Raw genomic sequence first — 27,921 nt, forward strand, 5'->3', positions numbered from 1 at the left:
GAATGGGATATTATCTGTCCTAAATAAGGTACTGATACATGCCACAACTAGGATGAACCTTGAGGATATTATACTTAGCAAAATAAGCCTGCACAAAAAGACACATACTGTAGACAGTATGTGTTACATGACTGAAATCCCAGCACTCAGGTTTCAGCAGGGAGATGTGCGACTGAGGGTACCCTGGACTTCATAGATCCTATCTCAAAAACAAAACAAAACAAAACAAAACAAAACTGCTAGGATTACTCTTGTGTGAGGTATCTACAACCATCACAATCAGAGGTAGGGGCAGAAAGCTCAGAAGTTCAAGGCCAACCTCAGCTGTAGAACAAGAGATCAGACTGTACTACATGGGACCAAAAATAAATAGATAGATAGATAGATAGATAGATAGATAGATAGATAGATAGATAGATAGATAAAGTAACAGTGAGTTTATAAAACGGTTACCCATGACTGCAGTCCCAGTTAGAGGAGGTTGAGGCGGAAGGAGCAGCCTGGTGAGATGAATCTACACCTTTGAGATTGGCCCGGTAATGTGGTGTGACCCTGGCTCAAAGGAAAGGCTCATAGAAACCTGGGTTGGAATGATACTCACAGAAACAAGACTAGAAATGAAAAGGGGAGTGGGTACTGTTGATGGGTACAGAGTTTCGGACTTGCCCAATGAAAACATGAACACGTTTTGCAGCTACATGAATATACTTAACACAAATTAAAAATGTTTATTAGCTTTTATCGCGGTCTCTGCTAGTTGCATATACCCTAACCCCAAGATACATTCTGTACTAATCACAGATTCAGGGTTGGATCTAACAAGTCCATGTCCTTTCCTGTTTAAATGTTAGTTCTGTTCATCAGGAGGCACTGCTATTCAAGGCTTCGCTTTTTTTAAATTAAAAATTTAAATTACATTATAGTGTGTGTGTGTGTGTGTGTGTGTGTGTGTGTGTGTGCGCGCGGGGGCGCATGCATGCACTGTAACACATATGTGGAGGAAATCAGAGGCTAACTTTCAGAAGTAAGTTCTCTCCTGGGTGCCAAGAATCAAACTCAGGTTGTCAGGGTCATTAGCAAGAACCTTTATCTTGTTGGTCTACTAAGACTTTTAAACATTTAAATTTGTAACAGTATATTATACTCTCTTGTTTATTTTAAATAACAGAAGGCATATATAAATAAGTCTTTTGTTGTTTTTGTTTCAAGACAGGGTCTGCTATATAGCAGTCTGGCCTTGAACTTGTGACCTTTTGCCTCAGCCTCCCAAGGGCTGGGACTAAAAGCATTAAGCATTTGCACAGGGCTCTGTAAGTAACAGACTAATCAAAGACAAATTGTTCAGCATGACTTTTCTAGTCTCTTGCCATTCCTTCTTTACCCCATGTTATTTTCCCAGACCTTTCTCTAGTCAATGGGGTTTAGTTCACAGGAGAGTAATGAGAAAAAAAAAATCCGAATTGGCTTGACATAAAACCAAATAAAGACACTGACATTTGATGTTTGACTAAAATCAAAGCCAATGACTTCATTTCTCTATATTTTCTTCCTTTCTCTCAGGATAAGAAAAGCCACCATAGTTTCTCCCTTTTTATTTGAACAAAGAGAAATCTACTGTGGTCCTGGCAGGCTGCTGAGGAGATGAGCAGATAAGACTTTGGAGGACAAAGGGACCTGCGTCTGTGTGAGGCCTTTACTTACAGTAAGCAAACCAGTGAAGTCATGTGTGGTGGAAAAACCTGCATGCACTTTTGAACGTAACACCGAGAATTTAAAATGCCGATGGCTCTAATTCAGTCCCGTGTTTTACTGAGAGAGCAGTCCTATTCTAGAAGAAAGCTTCAACTAAATATCAGGATTCCAGTCCACATCAAAGAGTTGGATTCAGACTTTTTATTAATGACTTCTGACTTCTTTTGGTTTCAGGGTCTCCTACTCAACTGAACGGCATATATATTTTGAGATGTATCTCACCGGCCTATCTTTTGACTACAAACCCATTTTTATTACTGTAGTGACGTGGATTCTTGGCTGAAGAAAACAGCAGATGGGATGATTAATGGCAGCAGCTGTCCAGAACATTACATGCATACCGTGAATTAGTTTTAAATGCTACCCACCTCAGCTTCCCAACACTTTAATGTCCATTGCTTTGCCTCTAAAATGTTAACGAATCACAACAGGAAGGTTAACTTGGGCTTAGATGTAGCTCAATGTTAGAATGTTTAAATAAAATGCTCAAGCCCCCAGGTTCAAGCCCTTCTCTCTCTCTCTCTCTCTCTCTCTCTCTCTCTCTCTCTCTCTCTCACACACACACACACACACACACACACAAAATCAACTTAAAACAATAGGAAGCCACTAAAGTCATCAATTGCTTACTCTGAAAACTTTAGGCTGATCAGAATCAGTCTTATAAATTAGCTTTGTTTTCTAACTCATTCAGTTTTGTGGGAGTTTCGACTGCTGATACCCTTGTCAACAAATCCAGTCCAACATCTTCTAAAACAGTTTAATTTATTGTGTAGAAACAACTGTTCCAAGTATTTCACATCCTAACTTAACCTTCATATAAAAACAGTAGTAAATACAGTATCCTTCTGCTGTCAGGAGTGTGTGTGTGTGTGTGTGTGTGTGTGTGTTTGTGTGTGTGTGTGTCTATGTTTTTCTACCACATTCCTCTTACTCTGCCCATTCATCAGAATTCTCAAATCCCTACTTATTTATTTAGTCTCCTAAGACAATGTCCCATGAAGTCCAGGGTGGGTTCTTGATCTTACTGCCTCAGTCTCCCAAGTGTTGGGATTTTACCACACCAAGACACTTACCTTTTCTTTCTGTTAGGAAATGAAGAATATAGCTAACAGAATACTTTGTCCAAAGTTAAGCTAGCGAAACTGAGCTTAGCGGAGCATGCTTATCCTGCCATCCAGAGGTGGAGGCAGAAGGACTGATTGGGAGTTCAAGCCATTTTGGCTACAAGAGAACCTATCTCAAATGATAACAAAACAAAAGCCAAAGTTAAAATAAGCACGAAAACAGCCTAGATTAGCATCAAACTTCAAAACCTATTCTTTGTACTCTTCTCTGTACCCAGGATGACCTTGACAGAGCCCCCTGCTTCAGGTCCAGAGTAGCTGAGATTATAGGTTTGAGCCAATAGGTACAACTTAATTTCTTAATTTTTTCAGTGATTTTCTTTAACTACAACTGTGCAGAAGTGCGGCAATCCTCTATAGTGTTTATCTCACAACTAAAGCTTTTGTTATAATATAATTTATAATTAATGGTTGCTTAATAAAGTCCTTTAGTGAAGCCTTGGTTTCTTAAAAATTAGTATTCTGGGTCAAATCTAAAGATAGCTAGCTACTGAGGACATAGTTCAGTGGTAGAATGTATACCTAGCATTCGTAAAGAGCTAGGTTTGACCCAGCACCTGCTTTCTGTGGTAGAGCAAAGTCATTCTGACTTTCTCTCCCTTGTTTTTTTGGGAAGAAGGTAAGAGACTTCTACAGTCTTAAGTATCGTGCCTCCATCAACCAACTGGATGAGGTCAATAAACTCACAGCTTCCGCGTTTCACTGAGAACTCTAGACAACAGCTCCTAGGTGCCAGTGTCAATTCTCAGGTATTTCATCCACCATCCCAGCAGAACACTAGCTGTTCTCCATATTTAAGAGAGTAACTATATAACGATACATAAACAGAAAGGAAGACTACCTTAGCGAGCGGCAAGTTAGTCTTTTTCAGAGTAACAGACATCAGAGTAACAGACATCATTAGACAATTTGCTGCTGTTAGCACCCGCAACCACTTTATGAGCTGGAATTATGGCCTCCAATTTCTCAACATAGTAAAATTCTAACTATGGTCATGTAAGAAACACCTCCAAAATCTAAACTTTTTCTGACATAAGGAGCACCTCCAAGTTTTCAGACACATGCTGTATACAGAATTTAAAGTTATTTAACTCAGTCTGATACTGATTAGCTACTCTGAAGAGAAACAACAACCAAGAAAGGAAGATAACTGCATAGACTCAATACTGAAGACGTTTCTAAGCTGGAACTAACTGTACCAAGTGGTATGAGTCAGTGTTCTCATAAAACAGCCCAAAACATCCCTCCTGGTGCTGTTAACTCGTGACATTCCACACTGAAAGAAGAGGAGGTTTTGTTTGTTTTGCTAGCAGCTAGCTCTCATTTGAAACCTAGATATTTATTATGGGAGGCATCTTTCCCCTTCACATTTATAGATCTGTTTCCAAGCACTTTAATGTATCCGTTTAACAGAAATAAAGCTTGCTGATCCGTGTAATTTATCTGGCTGCATCTTCTCTCAACCAGCATTTGGCCGGATTCTTCGAGAGATCAAAGGAGTCACAACCTAACTTTCATAAACTAGGATCCAGAATGGGCTTTGGTAATGACCAGGAAGTGCTGGGTATAACAGGAGATCAGTGGGCGGGCCATGATCCTACCCTAGATCACGTTTCCACTTTCGGTGCAGTAAGGCAAGGGAACTGATGGTCTGCACCTCATTTTCTTATTTGTCATGTTAAGTCAGTCTGCCCAGGACACAACCAGTAGAACTGCCCGTGGAATCCCTGGGGTAACCACATCTCAGGGCCAGGGGACGGCCTAGGTTGCTCTTGGCTATTGAGGATCCATGGTGAAGCTACCACACCCCTCATCGTCTCTTCCCGCCCCGGCTTGGGCAGCCAGGCTCTAGGGCTCCTTTCCTTCTTAGGGCCCTGGAGTCCTGATTGCTGATACCCAGCGAAGACTTCCCACCAGGCCCACTATCCTCAAAGCCCTCGAACCCTTGATAAGGGTTCTCTTTTGGGGGGCTCTTTCCTGTCTGCTGCCCCAAGGATGGGAACTCACGGCTGCCGCGGCGCCAGTGAAAATATCCTCCCCCTCGGTGTCGCTGTCCCCAGCCTCGGGTTCTGACCCCCCGGCAGCCCCTTCGGACTCCGGATCCATTCCAGGGAAGGGCGGAGGGAGTCGCTCCGAAGCGCTACAGCCACCACCTCCCGACGCCATCTTCCTCCACCCGTGGCGGAAGCAGCAACAACAACTTTATAGACAGTGCCGCGAGCAAAGCGCTCCAGCTGTGTGAGGTGCGCGAGGGCCGTTACAGACCCGGAGGGACCGTCGGGGCGGAGCCTGGGGCAGGCACTTGGGGCGGGGCCTGGGCTTCTGCTCAGCCAATCCGAGCCCTGAACCGCAAGGCTGCACTCAGGCCGGCCAAATAGGCAGAGGAGGAGCTAGAGGCTGCCCAGTTCCTCCAGGTCTTTGTGCCCTGCATGGCTCTGCTCTATCTGTCACACTTCTAAGTTTTCACTTGAATAAAGAAGTCTGTGACTAACAATGTTTGAAAACCTCTGCGTGCCACCTGCTCATGCCAAGCACAGTGCTCTCAGAGAGATTTAATACATATTTTTGATTGAGGGCTGAAAAGACTGCAGGAAGTTTTGCCACTTAGTTTTTGGACAGCATTAATTCATTCAATATATACAGAGCATTCACTGTGAGTTTGGCACCTTACTGTGCGTTTCAAATACAAATACAAAAGCTCCTGGCTCACAGTTTAATGAGTGCTTACAGTTTAGTGAGGCAGTCTTGTAAATCAACAATTTAAACACACTCAGTGTTACAGTGTGCAACAATAAAAAACATTATCGATTCCTTTGGGAGAAGCCAGGCTTTACACAAAGGCGAGATCTCAGTGTATTAAATTCGATCTCTAAGAATTTGGGGTTATATTTCCGATGACTATGAAGTGAAATGGCAGGGATATTGTTGGGATTGGATCAAAATTTCCTGGGACTTAATGATAGGTTGGTGAGTCGAAGTCAACTAGAGTTAAAAGATAACGTAGGTTATGTTATCACGAACCAATTCTGCAAGATGATCCTTTCTTTTCAAGGACACGAAAACTGCCATTAAAACCAACAGACATGGTTTGCTTTTCTGGTTGAAACAAAGTTTCATTTAAGCGGGCTGAAATTCTGTATCCAAAGTTGGCCTCAAACTGGTGGCAATGTTCCTCCTTCGGCCTCCAAGTGCTGGAATTACAGGCACAAGCCACCAGGCCTAGCGAAGTTGGCTGTTTGCAACTGCAAACTCAACATCAGAGGTGGATTCTTTTACAGTCTGTAAACTGCTCGAAGGTCGGGAGAGTATCTTAGTTTGTAACTTTTATTCCTGCATATACATTGTGAGGTGGAAACACGATCAACTCTGTAATGGGCACTCATCACAGCCAAGAACACAAGAAAGCTTAAGAAATGCCTTTTTAGGATGGTCATCTCCATTATCGTCACTATACGTAGTGAACACAGAGAAAGTTCTCTCGCTGTAATTGGGGTGGTGGTTGGTAGATATACTCCCCATGGAGAGAAGTTGAGCTGGACTAAGTCTCTAGAAGACAAGAAAACCAAGTCTTCCTTGTCCGTGGCCATGCCTATCAACATTGGTCTCCCAAAATAGCCTCTTTAACCGCAAAGAAAACCCACTTCCGGCCTGATCAGAAAGTAAGAAAAAATTGTTTGGAAGTGGCTTCCTCTAAGAAAGAAAAGTCTCTGTTCTAGAAGACCTTCCAATAGTAGTAACCTTGATCTCCTTTTCCCTACCTCTTCAGGATTCATCTTTAGTTCTTCCTAGGAACTGTGTGGGGTACTTGGTGACGCCTAACAGTCCGTTACACGATCCTCTGGCTGAGACTACAAGCCCCAGATGCATTTCGACGCCCCTCGGCTACTTTGCCCCTAGACATCCCAGCATGCAATGCGCCTAACGAGCCTTAAGGATTTTCTGTGCCATCTAAATCCAGCAAAGCATCTTGGGACATGTAGTCTTTACTGTTAATTTCCCTAGGTCCTTCGCGTTACTGTTTTGAGTCCCGCCTATTCTCTGCTACCCTAAACCTTTACACATGTCTTGGTTTATTTGAAGTCCAGGAAGTTAACTTCTGAGATCGGCTGCGGAAAGACGGTGGCTCGGTTGGGACAGTCGCCAGGGATGGCGGAACGTCAGGATGGAGCGAGTGTCTGGGCTGCTCTCCTGGACGCTGAGCAGAGTCCTATGGCTCTCAGGCTTTTCTGAGCAGGGAGCTGCCTGGCAGCCCCGGATCATGGAAGAGAAAGCGCTAGAAGTTTATGGTAATTTACCCAGAGCACCATTTAAGGTTTTTTGGAGAGGGGGTGGAGGAGGGCCTCACCTTTGGGCTGGAGTGGACACTTGCGGGTTTTGCCAGACCTAGAGGGAAGCGTGTTCTTCCGGGTCCTAAGTCACACAGCAATGTCGGGCTATTACTAAACCAAGAACGAAATTGAGCCTGGAATTCATAAACGCTTCCTTCCCCTGGACTGCTTTAGTGACTATGTCAAGAGGTGTGGGCAGAATGAGCTTGCAGTGGTCAAGGAGCAGAGCATGCCTAAGATTTCACTACTCGAGAGTCTTTTCTTCTTTAGCTACTGGACGCGCGTTCCTCCCGCCATAACTGAGGCCACTCAGGTAGTGGCGGAGTTGGGGACTGACCCAAGGTCACAGCTACTCTCTTCTGTGACAGATTCAATAGGAAGTAAAGAGGTAGGAATAGGCATCTCAGCGCGAGGCTTTAAATTTACAGTTTTCTTACACAGTTAAGTGTGTGCATATATTCTTCCAGATACTTAACACTTTGAGGGACTGTCTTCATTGCACAGACGGGGAGGTAGTGGTTTAACGACTACGCAGAGGTCACATTGTCAGTAAGGAGCAGAGAAAACCAAACTTGTGATTGTAAATATAATGCCTGTTCGTGTTCTCTCTCTCTCTCTCTCTCTCTCTCTCTCTCTCTCTCTCTCTCTCTCTCTCTCACCATTTATAGTATTATCTATCTGGGTTGGGGAGAAAATCCAGAGTCTTATACAAATTAGGTATGCTCCACCGCTAGCCCTATTTTTTGACAGCGAAAAGACCTAGATGTAGCACCAAGAGAGATGGTCATACAAATACAATTTAGGTAAGGATTTTAGGCCAGGAAGAATGATTCCAAAGATGGAATGGCTTGGGAAGCTAATCAGGTTTCCTTATCTCTTGGTAGGGAGGCAAGGCTGACTTAATGACTTAACCCCAGGCAGAAAATAATTACTAGTGTGCTATCTCCACAAAACATTCCTGTCCTACATTACCTCTGTGTATAGCACCTGGAAACTTCCGGGCACCGGAGATACAACTCTGCAAGAGAGATGATTCTAGTCCTCAAATTTGGATTGAATGACACCTACATAAGCAAAAATACAAAATTTGGTCAGAGGTCATGAGCTTAAGTAGGAGATATGGACACTGAGAGGAAAGATAAATTGACTGGAAATATCTGTGAGGATGTTAGACAGTTACTCACATTAGGCCTTGAAGAATAATTTGGACCTGGATATGTCAGAGGTTGCATAAGCTGAAGAAAATGTGGAGGTGAGAAGACAGAATTAGCTGTCCAGAAGGAGGCAGCTGATAGTCAGGGACGGCAGGTGGAGGTGTGGTTGGCTGTTTCTTTAGATAGTAGACTGGAATACTGAAGTTTTAAATGGCTTTTACTTCCTTTAGTTACTTTATGTTGGCACACACCCATGCAAGTCACAGTGCAAGTACGGAGGTCAGAGGACACTTTGCTGGAGTTAGATTTCTCCTTCCAGCAAGTGGGGCCTAGGGATGGAATCCCAGGACGTTGGGCTTATTTGGTGGCAGGTCCCTTTACCCACTGAGCCGTCTTAGAACCAACACCAACCATTGAAACTTTTTTAAAAAAAATGAAAGAGTTATCTTTTTAACTATTAAAAAGTTTTTTTTTTTTTTTTTTTTTTTAAAGTTTGTGCGTGTCCTTGGAGGCCAGAAGTGTTAGTTCTCCCTGCCTTCAAGTCAGTACAGAGCAGCAAACACTTTTAGTTGGGGGTGAGGGGAGATTAGAAGAGTAATGTGGGGACAAGCTTGATATCTTTTTAAAGAAATCAAACTTCTCAAATCACTAGAAAGCTGGAGGTGTTCAGTAAGGGATAAGGCTTAATTTCAGGATTTAGTGGTGTTCAAAGAACATAACACAGCTTTTACAAATTAAGTTTAGAAGGAGAACCCTAGGATAGGAGAGGGGAAACCCTGCTTTCCCAAATCCCATAATAACCTGCTAAGTGAAGGGGAATTTTATCCTCTTTCCTGTCCATATTCGTCGGTAAGGCCAGAAGATAATCTAGAGAAGGGAAGGTTGGGAAGGGTTCGTTTTTCCTGGTTGCTTTTGCGGTCACTGGACTAGGTATGTGTGACAAGACAGACCCCAGGGTCCTGAGAAGGCCAGCCCACTCACCTGAGGTCTGCCTCTCTCCCCTGCCCTCCGATTAGCACTCTCTGTTTCATCTGTTTATTCTGTTTCATTTTTTCCGTAGGCCAGAGGCAGGATGAGCTGCCACTGTCTTCTCGATTCCCCTCTCTTCTGCTCCGGTTTACCCGGTTCCCTTCACAGTTTGATCTTCCTTCTATCAACCTTCCATTGAACTAAAAACTATACTCAAAAGTCCCTGAGCTTTGTCAAGATTCTAACTTCCGTCTAAAGCTTCTGCCCCACCCTCCTGCCAAGGCCCTCAGGATGCATTCTCTGCTCTGTTGGCTTCCCCCTTTGCATCTCCTTTCTGTACCAAACTGTTTTCTTATAAGTGACTTGTTGAATAACAAATCCAAGCACACTGTAGCCCTTGTTGTCCTGCAGTGTTTATTGTTGACCACTTTTTCTGAGAGTCTTACTATGTAGCCCAGGATAGCCTTGAATTCTCCCACTTGTGTTCTTCCTATAGCATTTGCTATGGATAGACACTTCTCTTTTCCCTTCTCTATTCTTTACTTTTCCATTTTGGTTCTTTTCTTTTTGAGCTAGGGTCTTAGGGGGTAGCCTAGGATGGCCTAGAAGTCAAGATTTTCATCCTTCAGTCTCCCAAGTGCCAGGATTTTAGGTAGGCGTGTGCCACCACAGCCAACTTTTCAAGGATCTCTTCGAGGATTTCCTTCCCTCTATACCAAGGAGTCTCAAACTAGGCTGCATATGAGAATAACCTGAGAGTGCTGGAGAGAGAGCTCAACAGTTAAGAGCATTCACCGTCTTTGCAGAGGACCGGGGTTGGTGGTTCCCAACGATCCTAACTTCCAGTCCCAGGGAATCTGAAGCCTTTTCCAGATGTCTGTGGATGCCGGGCATGCTCCTGGCTCACACATACACATGTAGGCAAAGCATTCTTAAACAAAGACAACAAGACAACAAAGTTTTAGACAACATTTTTGTTTCAAGGCATTCATGGTCACTGCAATATCCAGCCAAGTGCTTCTTGATGGATTCCGTGATTTTTCAACAACCACTCTAGCCTCGGTGTGCACTTAGCACTATGTAACACTTGCTAGAGCATTTCACTGTCTGACACACCTCCAAAATCACCACATATGAAACTGAGCTAATTTGCCGCGAGCCTTTCCACCACGTGGGTGTGGGAGATGGGACTCAGGTACTCAGGCTTGGCTAAAGCACCGTCTTCCCCCGCCAGCCTCTATGGTCCACGTTTTATCTTCATACTTAAGCTTAACATCTGAATCATCTCCCTTTTCTCTCTGTGCTTGTCTTCCAAAAGTTGCCACATGTTGTTAGTTCCTGTGAAACCACTTAGCTGCCTGTCCTGTCTCTGTCTCCAGTGTCACGCGCTGATTTTAAGCCACGCTTTTCAGTGGCTGTCTCTAGCTCTTCTCTTTGGCTCTGGGTCTTGCAGCTAGTGTGAGTAAATTAGCAGTCAGAGTGCACCCCGTCCTTCCCACTTCCTTGTTCCGCCTCCTGAGGAATCCCTGTTGCCTGTGGCTAGTTGTGAAACACCCTGGTGGTTGGGCCCCACCCTTCTTTCTGCTCTTTCCTTTGCTGGAAACAAGCCAAGGAAGCGCCTGGTGGTTCTTTCTTTTAGTCTAAATGTGATACGTTGACAGGCTGTTCACTTTCAGGCTTAATCCCACTTTCTCTCCAACCAAGACTCCTCTGGAGCTCCCTTCATATTCCCCCCATTAGTACCTCCCATGGTTTTGAATTAAGAATTGGATATAGTCTGGTAATGATTTAAGAAAATTGTTTTCTCAAAGGTAACTGTTAGTGGAAATTTCTGTCAGATACTTGGGAGTTGCTGAAATATTTGATTAAAAGAAAGTTAGGGCGGGGTGGTGGGCCTGAAGAGGTGGCTGAACACTGGCTGTTCTTGCAGAGGACCTGTGTTCAGTTCCTTAAGCACAGGGCCACTCACAGCCGTCATTCCAGGGGATCTCGAGGCCCTCATCTGGCTTCGTGGCCACCACATACACATAATACACAGACATATATGGAGGCAAAACATACACATAAGTCAAAATATATCTTTGAAAATAGTCGGTGCTTCAGCCGAGATGAGAATCACCATCCTCACTTCGAATATTCATATTTTAATTTAATACCTTGTCTCTGATGCCTCTAGATTTGATTCGAACTATCCGGGACCCAGAAAAGCCCAATACTTTAGAAGAACTGGAAGTGGTCACAGAGAGTTGTGTGGAAGTTCAAGAAATAAGTGAAGATGACTATTTGGTTATTATCAAGTTCACACCAACAGTACCTCATTGCTCTTTGGCAACTCTTATTGGTAAGGGTGTGTGTGCGTGTGTGTACATGGATGCATGTGAATTCTATTTTTTATTGTTAAGTGTGTGTCAGTATGAGTGCTTTTAGAAATTTTAATTAATCTTTTTGTGTATTTTATCTGTATGTATGTCTGAGCACATGTGCATGCAGTGCCAGCAATGACCTGCTAAGTCATCTTGATGGCAGTTAAATAAATAAATAAATGTTTTTTTGATTTTTTGTTTTTTCTCGGAGCTGGGGACCAAACCCAGGGCCTTGGGCTTGCTAGAAATAAATGGTTTTAACTATACTTTGTTTTAAATTTTTGCATATCTTGGTCTACCAGTGGCTTATTTTAGGGGGTGGGGTTCAAGACAGAGTTTCATTTTGTAGCTTTGGGTGTCCTAGACCAGGCTGGCCTCAAACTCAGATATCCGCCTGCCTCTGCCTCCCGAGTGCTGGGATTGAAGGTGTGCACCACCATGCTTGTCTTCTACCAGTGGCATTTACTAAAGCCTAATGGTTCCATCCATTACGCTTGCGTGCCAGTTGGCCCAGCAGAAGAGGCCTGGCCTTTGTGGTGCTCAGTGTGAGCTCTGCTGAGGTTCTGCCTCCAGAAGTCACCTTGCAGGGTGACCTTGGTTCACCGTGTAAGGAATGGATGCAGCTCCCTGGATTTACTGGGGGAGCCCGTGAAACTCTACTGTAAATTTCCTCGTGGTACCCCAAGCTCACAGGAGACCCACACTGGGAGGAGCAGGGCTGTTTTCCTGCTGCCATGTAGTATGCAGATGCCGTTTGAGTTTTTGTTTTTTCTGGAGCCAGTAAGAAGGGATACAAAGATAATTAGATCTTTTTCCCCTGTCTTAGGACTGTGCTTAAGAGTAAAGCTCCAGCGATGTCTGCCATTCAAACACAAGGTAAGAAGCTTGTTACTGTCTTAAACCCAGGGCCTCACATGAGCTCAGCCAGGACCCTGCCTCTGAGCCTGTCCCATAGATTGCCTTGGATATCTAGTTCATTTTAATGAAATTGACAGCGCGCGGATTCTATGACTTAGTATGTTTTTAGTGTTGGTGTTTTAAAGTGTGTTCTTTCTTATGTAGTGCCATATAATATTCCAATTAAACAGAGAGACCTTGTTTAATTTTACTTTCTTACAGTTTTTAGGCATTTGAGTTGTTCCCACTTTTTTTTTTTCTTTTCTTTTTTTCGGAGCTGGAGACCGAACCCAAGGCCTTGCGCTTGCTAGGCAAGTGCTCTACCACTGAGCTAAATCCCCAACCCCCACTTTTTGTTAAAAATGCTGTTTTGGGGCTGAGAAAATGGCTCAGTGGTTAAGGGCACTGGTTGTGCTTGAGTTCAATTCCCAGCACCCATGTGGTGGCTCACAACCGTCTGTAACTTTAGTTCTTCTTTTGACCCCCATTGGCACATGGTATACATACATACATGCAGGTAAAACATCTATGCACATAAAATAAATAAATCTTAAATATGTACATAACTGTTCCCCCATTTGTCCAACAACACCCTCTACGGTAGTGTTCCCTCCCGCACTGCCCCTCCCCCATCACGGCTCTCATTAGTTATGTCTAGACTTTATATAGGCAGGAGTAGTTCCTTGCTCTTATCTTTCAAGAGTTTGATTTGTTGTTGTTGAGACAGGATCTCATCATGTAGCCCAGGCTGGCCTTGAGTTCAAGGCTATCCTCCTGCCTTAGCTTTCCAAGCTCTGGCATTATAGGCATCCACCAGCACACCTAGAGATCTTGACACTTGTGAAGAGTGTAGACATTTTAGATTCTCTCTCAAATTCAGTTTTCAGATGTTTCATGATTAGACTGTTAGGCACTTTTGGCAAAAAAACAATAAATATGTTTTCATTTCATAGCGTGAAGAGGCTATAGTTTTAGTTAGTCCCACTATTATGACAGTTGCCTCTATTTGGTTATACTGAGGAACATTAATAATTCACATAGGAATGGAGTGAATGCTTGACTCTTCATCTCTGTTGGCCTCTTTTTTTCATAGTAAGACAGGATCTCACCATGCAGCTCTAGCTGTCCTGGAACTCACTATAGTTGACCAGGCTAGCCTCAAACTCACAGAGAGACACCTGCTGCTGCCTCCCAAGTGCTAGGATTAAAAGGCATCCGCCATTGTGCCCAGCCAATGGCTATTTCAGAATGATGAGTCATGTGTAAATTTTGACTAAGTTAAACCTTTGTTTTTCATGGAGTTTTGTGCTACTGGGGGGAATCTGGATAGTGGTCTTTTTGATTGTGTGTGTGTATGAGTGAGAATGGTGTGTGCCATGGTACATGGATGGAGTCAGTTCTCTCTGTCTATTGTGCGTTTCCATTGTGCATTTTGGGTATTGAATTCAGGGCATCAGACTTGTATGGGAGCACGTCTACATACTGAACCATCCCACCAGCCCTGTTTGTGGTTTTAAAAGAAACTGAACCAAGTGGGGTGTGGTAGTGCACACCTTTGATCCCAGCACTTGGATCTCTAAGTTTGAGGCTAGCCTGGTCTACAAAGTGGGTTCCAGGGTGCCCAGGGCTGTTACACAGAGAAACCTTGAAAAACTGAGAGAGAGAGAGAGAGAGAGAGAGAGAGAGAGAGAGAGAGAGAGAGAAACGAACTAGATAGTTCTGAATGTTTTTCTCTTGAAAACTGCTGACCTCTGTGCCGTGTGGATTCTGTGCTGCCCTCTCACAGGCTTGCCTTAGCCACAGGATTTGCAGCAGTTTTGTGGTTGTATCAAAGGCTCTTGTGCTTAGGGGTTGACTAATTTCTGGGGCTAACGAGGCTAGACAAGACGGCTTTACTGGTAAACACGTGGGAAGATGAAGGGAGATAACAGGGAAAGGAGGATGCACATGGATGCAAGACCTACATATTTGTCTCATTTTTGTAAAGCTGTGACTGCTGTGTCCGTGTGTGTCCGTGTGTGTGTGTGTGTGTGTGTGTGTGTGTGTGTGTGTGTAAATGTGTATGAGTGTACAGAAGCGAGGAAGAAGCAAGAACACTTCTAGATTGTGGATGTGGTGCCCCTGGGAGGTGGGATTAGTTACAGATGGGAAGAGGGTGAGGGCAGGGCAAAGATCACGTGACATCTGTGTGTATTCATACAGAAATTCAGGAGTGCCCCCTGCAGGTCAGTTGGGGGAAATGCTTTGGTTCCATCCTGAAGTTAACAGCATGGTTTGGACTTCCTGCTCCTCCATCCTGGGTCTGCCCTATACACCCCTGGATTCTGATGTTTTGCTCTGTCTCTCTTCTCTCCAGTTGGAAATTTACATTTCTGAAGGAACTCACTCGACAGAAGAAGACAGTAAGTGAAAATGGCTGCAGCTAATACTTTTGTCTTGGGTACTATGTTGTCAATCAACCACCCTAGCTGATATACTGGGGTACCTTGCAAAAAAGAGGGGACACCACAGTGATGCTCTTCCTTCACAGGTGGGGAAGCCTTTACAGGAAGTCATTTTTCACTGGGTCCTGTAAACTAGAGCCCGTGGATAGTAACTGGTTCAGACCCCACACACGCCCAGCTCTAAAGACCTTGAGCCATGGAGGCTTGGTTCTCCTCTAACAGTGCCTTAGCTGTGTGGAAAGTTGGAACCGAGAATCTCACAAGTCATGTGTTAGGGAATTTGTGGGGGTGGGGTTGAGGGTGGGTCTGGGTTAATGTGGTAGAATGGAAATGGGGGTGGCTTTATATCCCCTCTTCTGTAGAGAGAAGACAATCAATAGTTATTTCAAAATTGTAGAAGTGGGATTTGAAAACAGCAAAAGACAAAATGTTTCCTAATTAGTTATGTGGTACATGGAAAGTAGAATTTTAAACAAATGATAGAAAACAAGTGTCTTTTAGGGTCTTATTGCTGTGAACAGACACCATGACCAATGTAAGTTTTATAAAGGACAACATTTAATTGGAGCTGGCTAACAGGTTTAGAGATTCAGTCCATTATCATCAAGGTGGGAACATGGCAGCATCCAGGCAGGCATAGTGCAGGAGGAGCTGAGAGTTCTACATCTTCACCTGAAGGAAGCCAGGAACAGACTGAGCATCCTCAGGCAGCTAGGAAGAGGGTCTCCAAGCCCACCTCACAGTGACACACTTCCTCCAACAAAGTCACACCTTCTAATAGTGCCACTCCCTGGGCCAAGCATATGCAAACTACCACAACAAGCAAAGAAAAGAACATTGGAAGTGCTTGCTTTCTGCCAGGCGTAATGGCCTTCAGTACCAACACTCAGGAGGCAGGGGCAGGCAGATCTGAGTTTGAAGCCAGAGTGACTTCCAGGCCAGTCAGGATTACATAGTGAGACCCTGTCTCAAGTAAACAATAAGAGTGCTTGTGTGTCAGCATCACTGAATAGATGAAGAGGTAGAGAAGAGCGGGGGTGGGGGGGGACGGGAGGTGATTGGTGGGGTGAGAGGGAGGATAGTGAAGCCCTGAAGCACGCTGTAATAGAAGAGCGCTGAGAGAGACACTGGCTGTGTCAGAGGGACAGCCCTCTAGCCTGTCCTGGAAGCCTGTCAGGTAGGAGAACAATGAAAAGCATGTCCTAGGTTTTATAAATCCCTGAGGATTAATGCTCCAGACTCCTGAGCTGAGGCGCTTTACCTCTCACTTTATTTGCTAACTGTGTGTGTGTGTGTGTGTGTGTGTGCCTGCGTGCGTGACTGCGTATCACTATCATGCCTCCAGGGCCTTCAGAGCCCAGCAGAGGACATCAGAGTCCCTGGAGCTGGAGTTACAGTTATTAGCTGCCATCTAGGTTCTGGGAATGGAAAGCAGCCAGTGCTCTTAATCTCTGAGCCACCTTTTCAGCCCTTACTTTATTTATTTTATTTACTTTTTATAGTGCTTCAGATGAAACCCAGGGCTTCAAATGTGCAAGGCCAGAGCTGTACCACTGAACTACATCCCAGCCCACTTTGTTTGTTTGTTTCTTTGTTTGTTTATAAAACTTGGTCTCACTTTGTAGAACAGGCTGGTCTAGAACTCACAGTTCCTTCTGCCTCTGACAGCTGAGTGCTGGGTAAAGGCAGGCCCCACCATGCCTGCCCAGACACTTAGAAATTTTGCCATGTAAACAATGCTTTAGTTTGAAAAACAGGGTTAAGTGGGAAAAGCGACTGTTTTGAATTTCACTCTGAATGTAACTGTGTAGAAATATGTGTCTGGATGGTGCCGGGAAGGAAATCAATCCCAGTTGGTTGTAGGGTAGAGCACTGAGAGTATTTTTCTCTTGAGACTGCCTTCAGGACCTTAGTCATCGCATGAGGATGGATTAGTTAGAAGCACTTGCTGCTCTTCCTGAGGACTGGGGTTCGGTGTCCAGTACCCACATCAGGGGGCTCACAGTCACTCAGAGCTTCAGCCCCAAGGGATGCAGGGCCTTGTTCTGGCTTCCATAAGTGTGAGCAGTGCACAGACATGTGTGTGTGTGTGTGTCTATGTCTGTGCATGCACACACACGCACGTGTGTGCACAAGAGAAAAACGGTCTAAGAAACTGTATGAAGAGTAGTTAGCTGTAAGTTCTCAAGGAGTTAAATTCTTTTGTTTTAGCAGGCTGGAGAAGTGCTGTCTGATCTCTGTCAACGCTGTTCTGTTAACTTTTGTCCTCGTGTTTTGCAGTCAACAAGCAGATAAATGACAAAGAGCGAGTGGCAGCTGCAATGGAGAACCCCAACCTTCGGGAGATTGTGGAACAGTGTGTCCTGGAGCCGGACTGACGCCTTCCTAAGAGCCAGTGGCCTGGAAGCGTTTGATCTGCTTGTTTAAATCCTTTGTAAAATGTAGAGGACACATGTCGACTATAGGTGATTTGTACCTCAAACTTTTTTTTTGTTTTTTGTTTTTTCAAGACAAGCTTTTTCTGTATAGTCCTGGCTGTCCTGGAACTTGTTCTGTTGACCAGACTGGCCTTGAACTCAGAGACCCACCTGGCTCTGTCTTCTGAAAGCTGGGACTAAAGGTGTGCGCCACCACTGCCCAGCTTTCAGAGTGTTTTTTAAAAGGCTTCTTTCTGAGCAAATTTCAGTTATGAGGTAAATTCTAATTGTTCAGTGAGTAACATTCTCAGGATTTCTAACTCAAGTGATCATACAGAAAAATATTTTCTAGTTATTATGTGTGAAATGTTACTATTTTTCTGATGACCATTCTGATACAACTGCTTTTCATGTCAGATATCTACTGTGCCCAAATGTATTTGATTTAAACCATTCTAAAATAAATATGACAGATGATTCTTATAATGGCTCACCTAAGATTTTTACTGAATTATAAATTCTCATATAAATGGGAACTTTTAACAGGCATCTCCAGAGCTGTGTTCTCTGATTGTTACGTAGAGTGAAGTCTGAAAATGAAAGGGACTCCTCGAGGTGAGACCCTGCTTTCCTTTTTGGAGAACCCTGGACCCATTCATTCATTCAGAGCTGAGGGTCATGTGGGAGGGTCAGGTGACTTACACAATTTAAATAACTTATTTTATGTGTATGAGTGTTTTGTGGGCATGTATGTATGTGCACCACATGCTCGCCTGAGGAGTTCAGAAGAAGGGATCTAATTCCTTAGAACTGGAGTTACAGGCAGTTGTTAGCTGCCATGTGGGTGCTGGGATCGAACCCAGGTCCTTAGGCAGGGCAGTAGGTGGGTGCTCGTAACCACTCAGCCATCCCTCCAGCTCCATATTAACACGGTTTTAAAGAAGTCTCCCAAAGAAGAGCTGAGGATAGAGCACAGTGCGAGTGTTGTGCTCTGCAAGGTCAAGTACCTGGGCTCAAACTGCGCCCCTAAGAAAATCACCATAAGGTACTTGTGCAAAGGTTTTTGTTGTTTTCTTTCTACTGTATCAATCTAGATGTTCTGCTCTTTGTTTTTTCTTGGTTCAGCTTGATATGGAAAAAAAGTATTCATTTGGCGTGGTAAAGGGTGTGGTAGGCAGCTTGCAGCAGACCCTAATATCTTCACCACATGGCCGTTGTGCTTTTGTACAACCTCTTACGTACTGAGTCCGAGCTGGTGGGCAGATCCAATAGAAGAGGCAGAGGGACGAAGCGTGACCTCTGAGTGTACATTAGAGTAGGGACTGCTGCTCTCTCTGCCAGAATCTGGCTACGATAGCCAGAGAAAACTCAAGCATACCTGTGGGGATTTTCACAGTAGAGGAGGCCCTGAGGTCTCCTACAGTCCCCATACACTAATTTGCATCCTTCGTGAACCACTGTGGAAGCCATCTTCCACCCTCACTGTGTTAGGTAGACAAGAGTCTCATAAAGACCCTGAGCTAGAGTGGTCCTATTTCTGACGCGGAAGGGAAGGGCTATGCTAGAGAATAAACGTTTATTGTTTATTTCACTAGGAGTTTTTGGGCAGGGGTAAGTTCGTCACAGGGTGCCAACCGCATTTTGGCAGAAGGCAGGGATGTGACACTCAGCATTCTGTTGAGGGAAATATTAAGAAGTCAACTTAGAGTTTGGAGGTGTGGTCTGTGGGTGAGAGAGACTCAGGACATCAGGCAGGCCTAAGCGGCAAAGTGGAACAGGGCTAGAGGCAAGGGACCTTGGAAATGTATTAGTACTTTAACATTTTTTTTTTTAAATTTTAAATGCATGTATGTTTTGCCTGCACATATGTCTGTGCACCACATGTGTGCCTAGTACCCGTGGAGGCCAGTGAAGGGCATCAGATCCCCTGGAATTGGAGTTGCAGATGGTCGTGAGCTGCCATGTGGGTGCTGGGAACCAATCCCTGGGTGCTGCAAGAGTAAGAAGTGCCCTTAGGGGGTTGGGGATTTAGCTCAGTGGTAGAGTGCTTGCCTAGCAAGCGCAAGGTCCTGGGTTCAGTCCCCAGCTCCGAAAAAAAGAAAAGGAAAAAAAAAAAAAAAGTGCCTTAGCCACTGACTTGTGTCTCTGGTCTCAGATCTGACTACCTTGAAGGCAAAGCAGTGCCTGAATCATGAATCTTGCTGTGGTGCCATAATTGACATTGGCCAACAGACTTTCAGCAGGGTCAAGGCAACCTGAGCAGAGGGTCTGGGTCTGTGCTGCCTGGGGCCCATGGATATCTGCCCTGTTCTGTGTTCTTCACCCTAATGCATGCGTGTGCCATTTGACCAGTGCTTACTTCTAGAACAGTGGTTCTCAGTCTGTGACTCCTGATCCCCTTGAAGGTCAAATGACCCTTTCACAGGGGTCGCACATCAGATATCCTGCACATCAGATATTTACATTACGATTCATAACAGTAGCCAAATTACATGTATGAAGTAGGAACAAAATAATTTTGTGGGAGGGGGTCAGCACAGTGTGAGGAACTATATTAAAGGATTGCAGTATTAGGAAAGTTGAGAAAGTTCTAGAATATAGGACAAACATTCTCTGAGAGGGTCTTTGGAACTTGTGATGTTGGGGCCCAGGAAAAAATACCCAAAGTGTGTTTTGGCTGGGTACTGTAAACTAGGGAGACCAAGGTCAGACATGGTGCCTCATGCATATAATCCCAGGGCCCTGGAGACTAAGGCAGGGGGATCATCTTGAGTTCAAGACCAACCTGGGCTAAGGAGTGAGACTATTTCTTAGTCCCCAAAGTAATTAAGACAATGCCTTAAGGGCAAATTTTCTCTGCCCTCCTGTGACCTGTACCTCTGTCCCCCCTCCCCTGAAGTCATAGAATCCAGAATTTTTCTTCCCCAGGGCAGGTCCTTAGCCCCTCTCTGCTTAAGAGACGAGAATAAAGGAACTCCGTTCTACCTCATCAGACAATAAGAGCCTCACTTCAGAGGGTCCTATCCCACTCACTGAAAGGAAGACCACTGCAAAGAATCCAAGAAGTCTGGGCAGACAGACTTGCTAGCCCTGCTATTTCCCCCCGCACAAGCATTACCTCATATTCTCCCATGCATCTCTGGCAGAGAAATTTCTTTGAAACGTTTTAGGGCAGCTGAGAGTCTAGGTCTGTGGCAGAGCACCTGTCTCATAAACACCAGGCTTGGGTTTAGTCTGCACACTGCGGGAAAGATGCCAGTGTAGATATGCACCTGAGAGACTGACCCAGGAGGAGCCCGACTTTGACCAGCCTGTGCCACACGTAAAATACTCTGTCTTAATGAGTGTTACATTGCTGTGAAGAGCTACTATGACCAAGGCAATGCTCATAAAAGTAAGCACTTAAACGGGGGCCGGCTTACAGTTTTAGAGGGTTAGTACATTATCATCATAGCAGGACACTTGACTGAAGGCAGGCAGGCATGGGGCTAAGCGTACCTCCTGATCCCTGGGCAGAAAGAGACACTGGGCTTTGTGACACACCTCCTTCAATAAGGCAGCACTTCCTAATCAGTCTTAACCAGTTCCACTAACTGGAACCAAGTATTCAAACACGAGCCCCTGGGGTCCATTGTTGATCAAACAATCACAGATCCTGTCTTAGTCAGGGTTTCTATTGCTGTGATGAAACACCCTGACCAAAAAGCAACTTGGGGAAGAGAGGGTTCGTCTGGCTCAGGATTCCACATCACAGTTCCTCATCAAAGGAAGTCAGGGCAGGGACCTGGAGACAGTACCTGATGGGGACGCAATGGAAGTAGCTGCTTACTGGCTTGCTCAACCTGCTTTTTGACAGAACCCACAACTATCAGCTCAAGGGTGGCACCACCTACGATGGGCTGGGCCCTCCCTTATCAAGCAAGAAAATGCCCTTCAGGCTGGGGCACAGCCTGATCTGATGGAGGCATTTTCTTAATTGTGGTTCCCTCCTCAGATGGCTTTAGCTAGTGTCAAACTGACATAAAACCATCCATTATAGACCCCATCTCAACAAACGAGAGAGAGAGAGAGAGAGAGAGAGAGAGAGAGAGAGAGAGAGAGAGAGAGAGAGGAGAGAGAGAGAACATGAGAGGGCTTGACACTGTTAGAACTTGATAACTCCACCCTTGTAGAGTAACAGATAAGCAAAGGGTGCTGAGGTTCCAATAACGTTTATGGATGGGGTCTGGAGATGGGGCTCAGTTGGCAGAGGGCTCGCCTGGTGCACATGAAGCCCTGGGTTCTAGTCCCAGCACCACACAACCTGCAGGGTGGCCTGGAACTTAACGATGTATCCCGGATTGGCCTCAAACTCAGGGGACTCCTCCTGCCTCAGCCTCTTGAGTACTTACAAGTATGAGCCTCCACTTGAAACTTCTGCAGTGTTATTTATAGCCCAGAGCTATGACTTGGAGTCACAGGAGCGGTGGGACACACCCAGCATTCAGGAAGTAGAAGGGGGGGATCGGAAGTTAAGAGACAGTTTATTTAGGCTCCGCGGTAAGTTTGAGATCTTGTTTCAGAACAAAAAGTGTGTTCCTGAACATAACCGTCATCTCATTATTATTATAATAATTATTTTAGGCGGGGTCTCATTATGCAGCCTTGGTTGGACTCGAACCTAGAGAAACTTGGCTGCCTTTGGCTTCTAAATGTATACATTGCAGGCACATGTCATCGCACTTGGTGTAAAATTTAATTTCATGTGATTTTCATGCATCCTGAACTCTCCCTTTCCCCGCAGTCTCAACCATTTAAAAGCAATGAAACCCATCTTACCTTGAAGATCATATAAAAGCGAGTGCTGAACTACATTTGATCCCTTTGGAACGTCTCAAACCAGTTTGAGAATCAGTCAAAATATAGACCTTTCCCTTAAGTCCCCCTAAGGAAAAGAAAGGGAATTTACAGACATGACCCTGACTCCAGTGCTTCGGCAGCCAGCGGATCCCAAGTCGACAGCTCTGGGCTACAAACGCAGGGCTGAGACTGGAAGTGGGGGTGCACACCTTGTCCTCCAAGAGGCCGAGGCCGGAGGAACCCCCGGGGTCTGAGACCAACCTCGGTTACACTGTGAATTCCAGGCCAGCTTGGACTGCAGTGTGAGCCAAGACAACAGCAGTGAAACTAAGCAAATCGTGGAGCTGAGCGTTTGGGCTTGCTGTTCCCCGGATAACTCTCCAGATCGGCACCTCGTTAGATGTCTCCACAACACAAGGACTTTGTTACCCAGAGGTGGATGTCCGCAGCAGGATAGAGTGGAGTGTCAGTCAGAGAGGGCTGCAGGTTAGGAGAGGGGAGGATGGCTACAAAGGGCTTCCACAATCTAGGGGGTGTCTCTCCTGTATTAATAAGACGGCAGAAAACAAGCCGGGACACCGCGGGCTTCAGATCAATCCCTGGTGTTTCCAGGCTGGCCCCGGTGTGATCTTATTTACGACAGTTGTGCTGAGTGTGGGGACGTTGCTGTGTGAGGCTCTGTCCTCGTGCTGTCGGTACCTCATAGACCCTTGACCCTCACGGAGCAGGTGACCAAGATCATAGACCTGAGGTTAAACTGCACCTTGTTCTAACCGCACCTAGGCTCTGAGCTAGTTGTGTGACCATGGTAGGTTGCCTAATGTCTGTGTGTCTTTCCATCCCCTTTTCTTCACATGTCCATAGCATTACCTAGGTTACAAGGATGGTGTAAAAGAAGAATGCTGAGAACTATGCTGGAAACCTAGAATATGCCTTGTTAAAAGTAGAAGAGAAAAGCTAGGTGAGGGGACACCCGCCTTTAATCCTGGCACTTGGAGACAGTGGTTGGTGTATCTCTGAGTTCGAGGCCAGCCTAGTCTTCAGAGCAAGTTCCAGGACAGCCAGGGATACACAGAGAAGCCCTGTCTCAAAAGAAAAAAAAAAACAAAACCAAAAACCAAATGAAACCAAACCAAACCAAACTAAAACAAACTAAAACAAAGCAAACCAACCCCCCCCCAAAAAAACCAAACCAAACCAAACCAAAACAAAACAAAACAAAACAAAACAAAAATTAGGAAAGAGGCTTGGTGCTAAGGCCTGAGGAAGCAACTGGGTTCTCTTGGCTAGGCGCGCTTACTAGATGTGAACACTAGATGGCAGCAAAGCATGATTCTTGGAGGGCGAGGTCTTGAAGGTCTCTACAGAGGTCTCTGCAGAACATTAGACACTAAAGTCCAAGGTCTGGGCTCTGCACTTAGCTCCTTTGTTCTGATTGGGGTGATTGTCACTGGAGACTTTCTTTCTTTTTTTTCTTCTTTTCTTTTTTTCCGAGCTGGGGACCAAACCCAGGGCCTTGCGCTTGCTAGGCAAGCGCTCTACCACTGAGCTAAATCCCCAACCCCTGGAGACTTTCTTAAGCATAGAATTTCTTTGCGAAAAGTTATGGTTCTTTTAATTTTTTTAATTTTGTGTATATGGGTATTTTGCCTGTGTGCATGTCTGTACACTGTATGCATTCACTCTGTGGGTGCTGGGAGGAACCAAGTCCTTCAGAGGAGCAGCCACTGCTCTTAACTGTTGGGCCATCTCTCCAGCGAGATCATGATTCTTCCTGAGGCACTGATACATGCTGCTATCATTTTGAAGAAGTTGTACACCTAAGGCACGAAGAATGTGGCCTGTGTGTCCCTGCCATGCACTAACTTTGGAAGAAAGTCCCAAGGTAAAGGACAAAAAAATTATCTTTTTCTGTTGGAATTTGTTTACTAAAATTAAATATTTAAAAATCCCTGGGCTGGAGAGATGGCTCAGTGGTTAAGAGCACTGACTGCTCTTCCAAAGGTCCTGAGTTCAAATCCCAGTAACCACATGGTGGCTCACAACCATCTGTAATGAGATCGGATGCCCCTCTTCTGGCATGTCTGAAGACAGCTAATATATATATATATATATATATATATATATATATATAAAAATAAAAAGGCTTGCTGCCCAGCCAGCTTAGCCAGGACGGTGAGTTTCAGGTTGAGTGACAGACCTTGTCTTAAAACCACGACCTATTAAAATGCAGAGAACAAGGGATCCTTAGAGAGCCCAGTCCCAAGGAATGCATCTACAACACAATTCCTGCACCCAAGGCTCCCTGCGGAAGAGGGAACGGAGAGGTGTAGGAGCCAGAGGGACAGAAAACTTACTGTGAGATAGCGCGTCCTAGAAATGTCAGAGTGGCTCGTCAGCATGGATGCCTCGGTGAGACCTGAATAACGGCAACACCCACGGAAGGGGAAGGTCTCAGCCCTAGACGAAGAACGAAGGTCAAGTGTGCTAAAATGGAGACATGGTCTTCCTCAGGGAAGAGCCACACCCCTCAGCTGCTTATCCAGTACCAAGTAGTTAGCCTTGAGATTAACACATAGGTGACATTCTATGGACCAAGCATATGCTGCACTTACGTGTGTGTGTGTGTGTGTGTGTGTGTGTGTGTGTGTGTGTGTGTGACAGAGAGAGACAGACAGACAGACAGACAGACAGACTATTGAAAAGGAGTCTCAATTTGAGAGAGCAAGGGAAGGTTGGAGGGAAGGGGGACATCTATGTAATTATCACTTTAAAAACAAAACCGTTAAAAATTAAAAGTGGTCAAAAGCAATAGAGGAAGACAGCTGATATCAGTCTATGGTCTCTGTGTTTATATGTCCAGGCAAGCACACACATGTGTACATCCTCCCACCCTAACGCACACAGCACCTAACTATAAAGCCAAGTATATGCTTGTTTGTAATCCTGGCACTCAACAGGAGGGTTGTATGAGTTAAAGGTGCCTGGACTACACAGCAAGACGAGTCTCAAAAAAACAAAACAAAACAAAAAACAAACAAAAAAGCTAAACATCAGAGGCTGGGGAGAAATAGGTCAATGGGCAAAGTACTTGCTATGTAAACATGAAGATCAGAGTTCAGATCCCCAGAAACAATGTAGACAGGAGCAGAAGCAGGGTGGATGTGGCAGCAGCCTGCCTGTAATCCCAGCATTTGGAAGCGTTGGGTTTCAGAGAGAGAGCCTGCTACAATATATAAGGTGGAGAGATATTGAAGAAAGTACCTGATGTCAACATCAGGCTTCCAAACACATGTGCACGTACATGCGTGAGCATCAGAACAATTGTGTGCCCACCCATATGTGAACACACACACAGAGAGAGAGAGAGAGAGAGAGAGAGAGAGAGAGAGAGAGAGAGAGAGAGTTAAAATCAAATGAAGCCTGGCACAATAGTGCATTCTGAAGGCAGAGGCAGGCAGATCTCTGTGAGTTTCAGGTCAGTCAGAGCTACCTAGTGAGAGAGACTTTGACTTAAAAAAAAAAACAAAAAAAACCAAGGGCTGGAGAGATGGCTAAGCGGTTAAGAGCACTGACTGCTCTTCCAGAGGTCCTGAGTTCAATTCCCAGCAACCACATGGTGGCTCACAACCATCTGTAATGGGATCTGATGCTCTCTTCTGGTGTGTCTGAAGACAACTACAGTGTATTCATATACATAAAATAAATAAATCTTTAAAAAATCAAGTGAAGGGCTGGAGAGATGGCTCAGTGGTTAGAGCACTGACTGCTCTTCCAGAGGTCCTGAGTTCAAATCCCAGCAACCACATGGTGGCTCACAACCATCTGTCATGGGATCTGATGCCCTCTTCTGGTGTGTCTGAATAGCTACAGTGTATTTATATATAATAAATAAATCTTAAAAAAAAATCAAGTGAAAGGCTATCTGTATAATGTAAACACGTGTGGAGGGCAGGAGGACCTTGTGCTCACAGATAAGCACCATGGAAGCCAGGAATGTTAAACATGCAGGTTGTCTCCTCAGCGGAGAAGATGTATGCTTGGCTTGCACCCAGAAGGCTGGAAATGGATGTCGTTAAGAGCCTGGTGACCTGTGCGCTGTAGGGCCAGGCTACACCCGAATCCCCCAGACTATTATGTCTGTTCATTCCAGACTTTCTCATTAGACCGTCATCTCGATCGAGTGTCCTTATGGGAGATGTCACTTGTACCCTGCAACAGCCTAGGTATCTTCTGTGCTCTCTGTAGGGCCAGGCACGCCAGACTCCCGAGACTTTCATGCTTATCTCAGTCAATCTCTCTAGAACCTTTTCGCGAGCGTCGTTGCTGAGTCAGCAGAACCTATCTTTATGGAAGGCCATATGTACTCTGTAAAGAGCTCTGATGTAAATGTGTCTTAAGCTTTGTTGTATACATGGGATGGAATTAGTTATCAGGAAACTTTTTTCCCCCAAATCGTGTGGTACAAGAATGTGTCTCAGATAAACTCCCCAAGTCGAACCGGGTGTTGTGTTGAGCTGAAACCCTCCTTGCCGCCTGTGAGTCTTTAGTCTGCTGACCCTAGTGTTTGCAGAGACCTCCACACAGTCACCTTTTCTTTCAGCCATAGATACTGTAGGTTTGCATTTCAATTTTTTGCTTACATAAACGTGGTTGGGTTGAAGTGATGGCCCAGTGTAATTCCAGCTTCAGGGGATCTGACGCCCTCTTCTGGCCTTCATGGTTACCTGCATGCATGTGGTACAAACTCGTGAAGGCACACACACATGTCGCTAAATGATAGATCTTTTTAAACAAACAAGTAAACATGTTTACCATTACTTGTTTACAGTTGGAATGAGCCATGTTATAACATGAGCCAACAGCAGAAAGGACAGAAATGTACAGCGTGGAAGGCTCCTTCCCTAACCAGTCCTCTCCTACTCATTCTAGAAGGTTTTTTTTACTTCCTTTTTTTTTTTTTTAAAGATTTATTTATTTATTATATATAAGTACACTGCCGCTGTCTTCAGACACACCAGAAGAGGGCACCAGATCTCATGAGCCACCATGTGGTTGCTGGCATTTGAACTCAGGACCTCTGGAAGAGCAGTCAGTGCTCTTGACCACTGAGCCATCTCTCCAGCCCCCCCCCCCTTTTTCTGTTACTTCCTTAAACATCACAGTACGCATGGCCCCTTTAGCATAGGTCATGCAGGGCCATGCTCTGTGCTTTCTTTTATTCTTTTAACAATGTATCTTTTGTATAACCCCCCCCAACAGTTTACAAAGAGCTCGCTCATTTTATAGCCTCATAGTGTTTCATTGTATGTATCATACTGACGGACATTTAGGTTGTTTCCAGCATGTTACTGCTATAAACTATAGCACAGTAGGCAACCCTAGACACAGCTCATATTCATCATGTACAAGTGATCTCTAAGGTGCATTCCTGGGAATGGGGTTATTGAGTAAAGCATATATGGTTATTGTTTAGATAGATAATGGCAGATTGTCCTCCACAAAAGCTCTACCACTTCATCCTGCTACCATTAATGTCTGAATGTGCTCACATAGATAGGCCTTATATGACTTAGATTTTGCCCAAGGGATAGGTGAAAAGCCCTACATTGGTAAAGTTCTGGTATTCCT

General features: G+C 44.9%; 2 protein-coding genes across 2 annotated transcripts in view; one reads left to right on the forward strand and one right to left on the reverse strand.

Annotated features, from left to right (window-relative positions):
- Nucleotides 1–5,139, reverse strand: part of Snx1 (sorting nexin 1) — a 38,122-nt gene extending 32,983 nt beyond the window's left edge. Inside the window, exon 1 of the mRNA XM_032909530.1 lies at nucleotides 4,887–5,139. Within this exon, the coding sequence (XP_032765421.1) occupies nucleotides 4,887–5,045 (159 nt within the window). The 5' untranslated portion in view covers nucleotides 5,046–5,139. The remainder of the gene's footprint in view (nucleotides 1–4,886) is intronic.
- A 1,722-nt stretch (nucleotides 5,140–6,861) lies between these two features.
- Nucleotides 6,862–17,934, forward strand: Ciao2a (cytosolic iron-sulfur assembly component 2A). Its single transcript, XM_032910746.1, has 5 exons — nucleotides 6,862–7,165; nucleotides 11,507–11,671; nucleotides 12,520–12,569; nucleotides 14,947–14,992; nucleotides 17,315–17,934. The coding sequence occupies exons 1-5, from the start codon at nucleotides 7,042–7,044 to the stop codon at nucleotides 17,410–17,412; spliced, it is 483 nt and encodes a 160-aa protein (XP_032766637.1). The 5' UTR covers nucleotides 6,862–7,041; the 3' UTR covers nucleotides 17,413–17,934.
- Nucleotides 17,935–27,921: the final 9,987 nt, after the last annotated feature.

This window comes from Rattus rattus, chromosome 8, assembly GCF_011064425.1.
Source record: "Rattus rattus isolate New Zealand chromosome 8, Rrattus_CSIRO_v1, whole genome shotgun sequence".
Taxonomy (NCBI): domain Eukaryota; kingdom Metazoa; phylum Chordata; class Mammalia; order Rodentia; family Muridae; genus Rattus; species Rattus rattus.

What these genes read in the sequence shown, in the direction of transcription:
- Ciao2a (XM_032910746.1), top strand. Translation starts at nt 7,042, where the DNA reads ATGGAGCGAGTGTCTGGGCTGCTCTCCTGGACGCTGAGCAGAGTCCTA. An exon ending in GAAAGCGCTAGAAGTTTATG is followed by an intron (nt 7,166 to 11,506) that starts GTAATTTACCCA and finishes TGATGCCTCTAG; the next exon opens with ATTTGATTCGAACTATCCGG. An exon ending in CTCTTTGGCAACTCTTATTG is followed by an intron (nt 11,672 to 12,519) that starts GTAAGGGTGTGT and finishes CCCCTGTCTTAG; the next exon opens with GACTGTGCTTAAGAGTAAAG.